The sequence below is a fragment of the Gavialis gangeticus genome, unplaced genomic scaffold (assembly GCF_001723915.1).
Source record: "Gavialis gangeticus isolate Ggan-Ray unplaced genomic scaffold, GavGan_comp1, whole genome shotgun sequence".
Classification (NCBI taxonomy): Eukaryota; Metazoa; Chordata; order Crocodylia; family Gavialidae; genus Gavialis; species Gavialis gangeticus.
The window spans coordinates 120,324,974-120,333,306 of NW_017729022.1; the positions used below are offsets into that span (position 1 = coordinate 120,324,974).

The 8,333-nt window shown below is 41.4% G+C and overlaps 1 protein-coding gene across 2 annotated transcripts in view; it reads left to right on the plus strand.

The window, feature by feature from the left end:
• Positions 1–851: 851 nt before the first annotated feature.
• The window catches only part of FBXO40 (F-box protein 40), a 19,097-nt gene continuing 11,615 nt past the window's right edge, over positions 852–8,333 (plus strand). For both annotated transcript variants that reach the window (XM_019516085.1, XM_019516087.1), the window contains exon 1: positions 852–1,674. In XM_019516085.1, the coding sequence (XP_019371630.1) occupies positions 1,666–1,674 (9 nt within the window). In that variant the 5' untranslated portion in view covers positions 852–1,665. The remainder of the gene's footprint in view (positions 1,675–8,333) is intronic.

The window sequence follows — 8,333 nt, forward strand, 5'->3', positions numbered from 1 at the left end:
CCTGCTCCATCCTTTTCAGCTCCAGCTGAGCCTTCACGCGCTCACACTGGGCCTCCAGCTCCGTCTTTTTCCACTCCAGCTCATCTTTCTTTACTTGAAGGCCTCTCTCTTTCGCCAAATCTTTTAGTTCAGGCACGGTCATTTGGACGTACTGGTCTGCCATCCTGGCTATCTACACTATCCAGTCGACCCAATGCCAAATTAGAAAATGTTTGCTCAAGGGATTTCAGTGACTCTATTACTCATCCCAAATTATGCCTGTAACACAGCAGGGTATTCAGATCCCACCGCTAACACCACGTGTTGCGGGCCCAGGGATCCCAAATTATGCCTATAAAACTGCAGGGTTATTCGGATCCCATGGCTAACACCACGTGTGGTGGGTGCAGGGACCCCACCTCAGGAAAACAGCTGGGTATTCGTATCCCACTGCTATTTCCACCACGTGAGGCGGGCCAGTAGGGGGTGCCTAGGGGGACACAGGGGCCTGCAGTACCCTTGGGCTCCCTGCTGGTGTGCCCCAGGACTCAAAATGCCTACAGGAAACCATAGAGGCAGCCCAGCCCTGGGGCAGGAGAGGCTCCAAGTCCAGAGCCCTGGGGCTAGCCTCAGGCCAGCCCCCGAGTGGCACAGCAGACTTGGAAACAAACTTGCTCTGGGTCACGTCTACATGCGCAATAACTAATTGCAGGTAGCAAATTTACCCATTAAGCATTTTAACTGTGCAGTAAGCATGCACATGTGGGTACTGTGCATGCTTACTGCACAGTGAACTACTGTATGCTACTGCATAGCTAAGCGCCTCGTGTAAGATGTGCCCACAGATAAAGTTTTGTTGGTCCTAAATAATGTAGGAATAACAATGCATTTTAGAGGTATTGTCTACTAGCCTCCATCCTTTTTTTTGTCAAGCCATCTTTAATAGCTATAGTTAGTTCTTGAAGATAGTTGTAAGCCTTTTCTTGGCCTGGACTTCAGCAGAATACTTCTGGCTCTCCACCAACATGGTATCTCCCACTTCTTCTCCCCTCTTTCCCCCTCTCCCCCTTCCCCGCCCTCCCTTCCCCCCGAGAAATGGCAGAGGCATGAAATAGAAGTAGCTTGTATCGCTGGATTTTTTGCAGTACAGAAATAAGTCTGAAGGCAATTAGACACATGCCATTACTGTGTATTAGTTTCTGTTGCTGGAGTTCATAACAATAGGAGGAAAAAGCATAGTTATGAGACCAATAAAGGGCACAGACCAATATGGGCAGTTCGACTTAAATTCTGGATAAGTGGTAGCATGGGTATGTTAAAGGACTGCAGGACACGCACAAAAAATAGTTGTATGTGGAAAATGTTTATTAGCCATTTGACTAAACACCCAATTTCAAAGACATGAGTCATTTCTTCCCCTCCTGCTTTCTCTGTTAAACATCACTCCAGAAGTGACAGTGTTAATAAATACAGTGAAATGGTATCTCTGTAAGCCAAGCCACATGGTCACATGGCTCAGCGTACTGGTTTTATTTTTAACATCCCAAACTACTTGATATACTTTTCTACTTGGGCTTTCTCTGTCTTTCTGTTTGTTCCTCTTTCTCTGCACCTACGTACCCCTTTCCACCTCACTTCAACACTGCTGAGTGAAACCAAGAGTCTTGGTGCTATCACAAGGATCCTATGATCAAGGTAAGGACTTGTAAATAGAGTCTTTATTAAACAAAGCTTATGCTTTATTTCCCAGCTATGCCATACAAATCAAGACTGAAACCTACAAATCTCAGCGGTTAAAATAAAACCACTTAGATTATAAAAACTTATAAAAAATAAGTGCTTACTGGTGCTCAGTGCCCCAGTTTTTATCCATTATACCTCAACACCTCTAAAATTGACATGCAGGATGTCTCCTGTTGGACATCCAGCACACAGGCACCCAATATTGGTGAGCACTTCTGAAAATGTTGGCCTTAAACTTTATTGTTTATTCTTCTAGTAATCCATACAAATTCTGAATATTTTAATAGTTCAGTTATATACTTCCCTAAAACAATTGCATATACACTGTAAATTACATTTAAGAAAAAATTCAAAATATGGGCTCTAAGCTGTAAACTTCAACTTCAACATGAGGTTGCAGAAGCAGAGGGTAGAAGGTCAAATGAAGATTCAACCTTTGGGATTTTCAAAGTATTCTGAAAAAGAAGGTTGCGAGATACATAGGTGAAGGGCTGGAAAAAAAAAGTCAGGAGTAACCTTGAGATGCCCTGAAGCAAACCATTCATAAGATTTTAAAAACTAACTACAGTGGGGAAAAGCAGGGAGACATTTCCATGTTTAGCCCCAAAGTAGATTCTAAGACAATATAAGATTACATAGAGACAGTGCTGATTGCACATCATAGAATTGATATTTTTAATATTATAAGGACCTTTTTAGTTGCTCCTAACTTTGCCAAATTTTAACCTTTTGAACTGAAATTTTCAATGCTGGGTTCCTTTCAATTTTGTCTTTTCTTAGAGCAAAGTTAAAAAAAATTCTAGCAATTAAATTGTAACATTCTTATAAATGTAAAAGTATTGTAGTTGTTTAGTTCAGAAGCTTGAAATATGGAAATATGATATGCCCTGTTGTTAGAGAGTTGCCTTTTGTCAGCCCTATAAAATCTGACCAAATTTGGCCAGGTTATAAATGACTGAAAAATTGCAGATAGCACATAATCAGCAGAAGTACATGAGAGTTCAGCATCATTATGCTCCAAAGAGTTTCATCTCTACTTCTGCTGCATCCCCACACAGCTCACAGGTGCTAAAAGATGTCACATATAGAAATCCCACCAAGCCAAGAAATGTGCTTTATTCTGGAGTGTTACGGGGATAACTAGAACTTTTCTTGCAATTGTTCTTCCTACAGTTAGGGGCCATTGCAGTGCCAGGCACCAAAACTAACAGCAAGGACACTATCTCCCCTGAGCTCTCAGTGTTCTCCTTAGGTCTGTGCAGCCGGAAAGCCCCAAGGTAATCATTTGACTCTACTAGTACAGGCTGAGAAGCAAAGGTTGGGCTTGAGAGAAAAAACAGCAATGGAGGACCGGGACATAATCTAGGTGTGGGAGCTGGGTACACAGATACAAATGATGGAGGTGGAGAATGAAACAGGAAGGAAAGTATAGAAAGAGGTGGGATGGGATCCAGAGGCAGAACTTTATCTACAAGGTAGCATCCCTCCCTAGAACCAGGCTGTCAGTGATTTCTATTGATGAGATCTCTGTCTCACCTGGGTTCTGGTTCACAGAAGACACCATTACGTTTCAAAAGTGCTTTAAACTAGCTGGCAGGGGCACTGATAGCATTACTGCAGAGACAGCATGGAGCTCATCATGGTCTAGGCACCTCTGTATTTAACTAGGGTCCCAGAGAGGTTTTGCAACCTGCAATGATGCCTAGTTGGTTGTGTCTAAACAGTTTTTGGTACTCAAACTAGCTAGTTTGTAGCAAACTCAGATACTGCTACATACTTTGCAATCACACCTGTTATTGCAGTGTACACTTACCCATCAAGGGTAAACAACTAGTATGAACAGCTACTCAAGTGATAGAGGTGTGAGCTGTGGCTCTTGGAGGTGCAAACCCTGCCACTTGGACCACATCAGGGCCAGTACAGTTCCATATGATGGAATTCCTGTTTACTCAGTGGTTTAAAGAACAAAGTAAGCAACTCCAGTATAGCACATTAGGCAAATGAGGGTTGCATTAGTGTCTGGTGAAAATGTATTATAATATAGTCTTTAAATGCATAATTGCATGCTGTTTTTCCACAGCTCCAGGAAATAAAATGGGGTTGTGTAGCCAATGAAGCCTGTAAGTTATCTGTTTGATGGATATAGAAAGTGTATAGTGAATGAGGCAGAGGGCTGCAGGGAAAGAAAAAAAGAATCTCTTGTTTAAATCAAATGGATTCCAGGGAAATGGATGTTTCCTCCCACTATCAGAGGTCCTGAGTGATGCTTTCACTGCACACTCATGGTAGCAAGTGACAACAGAGAGAGAGCCATAAAAATACTAAGTACTCTGAAAAAATCAGGCTGTAGGTATCTTCAGCTGGACATCCAAAATGTGTACACTTCAGTATCCTATTCATAGGAATAATAAAAAAGTACTACTTTACATCAAGGAGTGCTGTGAAAATAAATTCATTAATGTTTATAAGTTGCTCAGATACCACAGTGAGGAATGTTCTAGAAAGAGACCCTAAAGAAATTAATAATTCTTATTATGTAGTACAGAAGACATGGGTCCACACAATTTGTAATGAGGATAAAAAGAAATACTGAGCATTTACCCATGCAGTAACCAACTGTGCACTTAATAAGGAACGTGAACATTCTTTCAAAGAAATTTTTTGAGACTTCTGAATATAAGTCTTTGGATTTAAGCATTCCTAAGATTTTTCCAGAGTAAATATGCTTAATTTTGGAAAGATGATTTGTTGTAAATTTGCAATCAGATCCTAAAGATGTCCTATGATCTTTATCATTTGAGGAATCTGTTGAGCTACTACACTGTCATTCAAATGGAAATTTCCTCAAGTTTCTTTAGAAAAAGTTTGGATATGATGCAACACCATATTATCCTAAGACATCAATGATCTACATGTAGTAAGCATCCTACCAGAAAACAGCTGCACTATTTTGGATTAATTTATGAAAGCTGAATTAATTTGAGAAACTCACTGGTTAATAAATTGTTTAATCTATGAAAGCGTTAGACCTGCCCAGGGGTCAGACATCACCAATGTCAAAATAGTAGCTGTATATTTTAAACTCTATTTGATTAACCATAAAGACAATATAAAATTTTTTTTGACTAAAGTGGACAGAATGGGAACACCCCTGTAGTTTTGAACACATATCAAGCAAGCTTTTCAATATATAACCCAATTTTTGTGCATTTATTTGCCAGTTCCCAAGAGCAGGGCCAGATTAATGCATAGGCAAACTAATCACATGCCGGCAACCCTGGTCTTTTCCTCTCCAGCATCAGCACGAATAGCCCCATTCACCTCTCTTCCTTTCTCTTCTCTTCCCTTCCCCTCCCTTCTGCAGGCCTCGCTGCAGCAGCAGCTGCTTCCTAGCTGTGGCTCTGAGTCCTGCTCCCTGCACACAGCAGTGCCAAGGTGTGGAGGGGTGTTTCAACTGGCCTGGGGCCTGTGAGTTTATTTGCCTAGGGCTACTAAAGGATTAATCCAGCCCTGGCCAAGAAACTGAGAGATACAACCCATTTCAAAGCTGTAGCCAAGTTCAGAAAAGCTTGTTCTTCTTCAACCTATTTGCTCCTTGTGTACCTTAGAATTTTATCTGTTACCTTTACTGACCCCAGAATTATTTTAGCATCTGTTGGTATTTTGAGTTGATATTGCTGCTGGAGAGTGAGCCATAATTTATTGCATCTTGCATCAGCAATAGTCATCAGCCAATGTCTGAAGACAGAGCTTCTGATTACTGGCTAGATGACAGGGAAGCAAAAACCCATTAGGCTCTGGTGGAGATTGATGCTTAATAAGAAAAATCAAATCAAGCAAGTTGGACATTCAGCAAAAGAGATGAAAAGTCACTCTTCTCCTCTCATAGGCTATAAAAAATTGATAAAGCCCAGATTAAAAAGATCAGGTCTGAGCTCACATGAACTATGATTCTGCATCTAAACTTCAGGCTCTGTCCTCTGTTCATCTCTGGTAAGAGCGAATGAAGTGTTTTATTTTTACAGCAGATAGAATTAGTTTCATTTTACGCTAGTGTAACTGAAAGCAGGATCAGCTCCAGAAACTTTGTTGACTACACTTTTTGCATTCTGCACCCAATGGACTTGGGCAAGTTGTAAGTGAAATGAATGCTTACATGCATTAGTTACCATTCAGATTTGTGTGTGTGTGTGTGTATTTATATATACATACATACATATACATATACATAAATCTATATACATATGTATATATAAATACCCACATACACACACACACACACACACACACACACATATATATATTCAATATATATGTCAATTGCTGTGTGTATATCTAGATATCTATATCTACATATCTACATATCTAGATATAGATATCAATGGTTTGTCCTGGAGTTAGTCCCTCAGTGGAAAGTACTGTTCAAACATTCATGTTTTTTATTGCTGCGTAACATACCCAGCCTTCCTCTAACCTTATATAAGTCCTGGCTGAGACTATTTTTAGAGATTACATTTGCAATGAAATACTATAAGAATCGAAGTGGCAGGGGTGCTGCCAGTGAGAAATAAACTGCCCAGTGTCTTGCTCTTCTGAGCTGCTTAAATGCAGATAAAACTAATACAGCCGTGAGAGAAAGATCTTATCTTTTAAAATATATGAATATTGGACTTCAAGACTGAATCATAGAATCATAGAAAATTACGGTTGGAAGGGACCTCAGGAGGTCATCTAATCTAGCCCCCTTCTCAAAGCAGGACCATCCCCAACTAAATCATTCCAGCTTTGTCTAGCTGGATCTTAAAAACCTCCAAGGATGGAAAGTCCACAACCTCTCTGGGTAACCTGTTCCAGTGTTTTACTACCCTCCTTATGATAAAATTCTTCCTAATATCTAACCTAAACTTCCCTTGCTGCAACTTGAGACCATTGCTCCTTGTTCTGTCATCTGCCGCCATTGAGAACAGTCTAACTCCACTGTCTTTTGAACCACACTTCAGGTAGTTGGAGGCTGCTATTAAATCTTCTCTCAGTCTTCTCTTCTCTAGACTAATTGCATCTTTGTATACACCACCTTTTTTGCCCTTTCATGCACTGCAATGGTGTAACTGTTTGCACGAGCAGGTTTTCTGGATGCTTTAAAAGTCCTTCTGGTGCACTAAAGTAAAACTCCTCAGATGTAGTTTAGTTTGGCCCACCAGGAATTAAAGTGTCATATCCATAGCTTCATTGTGTACAAACACAGAGGCACTCAAAGATATGTAATGAGCATCTTTGTCCACCAAATGGCACTGCAACTTTTTTGTAGTTCACCCCTTCAAACTGCTTCCACTTTCAAACTGCTTCCACTTTTTTTTCTTGTGCTGTTTGCCAGCTCCATGCACCCACAGCTGTGGGGCAGGGCACAGGTGAGGGACCCCAGGCTGGGGACAGGGCAGCACTGTACTGTCCTGCTTTCCTATGGCACAGGCTGGGGACTAGGCTTAATTAGTTTGAAAACCAAGTGTGTGCAAACACTGGTGCAATGCTTCAAATCTTAATTCATTCAGAAACCTAATACATGCAAACACTGATGTGATGCTCCAAAATAAACAAGTTTAATTTTTATAAACTTATTTAATTTAATGAGGATTAAAACCCATGGTGTGTACAGGCAATTAAGCCCAGTTCTCTTAGCCTCTCCTCAGAAGTCATGTCCCCCATCCTTCTCACCATTTTTGTTGCCCTCCGCTGGATTCTGTCCAATTTATCCAAATCTTTTCTGTAGTTGGGGGTGGGGCAAAACTGAACACTCCAGATATGGCTTCACTGGTGCTGAGTAGACGGGAATAATCACTTCCCTTGACTTGCTGACAACACACCTACCAATGCAGCCCAGTATGCCGTTAGCCTTTTCAGCAACAAGGGCACACTGCTGGCTCATGTTCAGCCTATTGTCCACTGTAACCCCAGGTCTTTTCTGCAGAACTGCTGCCCAGCTGGTCAGCCCCCAGCTTGTACTGGTGCAGGGGATTGTTCCATCCTAAGTGCAGGACTTTGCACTTGTCATTGTTGAACCTCATGAGTTTTCAGCTTTTTCCGCATTCTCTGTCACAAGGTTGCCTCCCCTATTCAGTAAGGGACCCACACTTTCGCTCAGCCTCCTCTTGCTGCCCACATACTTGTAGAAACCCTTCTTATTACCCTTTATATCCTTTGCCAGCTGCAACTCCAATTGCACTTTGGCCTTCCTGACTTCATCCCTGCAAGCACGAGCAATGCTCTTATACTCCTCCCTAGTTATTTGTCCAAGTTTCCACTTCTTATAAGCTTCCTTTTTGTGATTTAATATACTGAAGAATTCCCTGCTAAGCCAAACTGGTCTTTTGCCATACTTGCTAGTCTTTTTGCACATTGGGATGGTCTGTTCCTGTACTCTCAGTAAGCCTTATTTAAAGTACAGCCAGCTCTCTTGGACTCCTCTCTCCTTCAGACTGCCCTCCCAGGGGAGGAACTCATCCTGCCTATCAGTTCCCTGAGTAAGTTGAAGTCTGATTTTCTGAAGTCCAGGGTCTTTACTCTGCTGCTCTCTATCCTTCCTTTCCTCAGGATCCTGAACTCAATCATCTCAT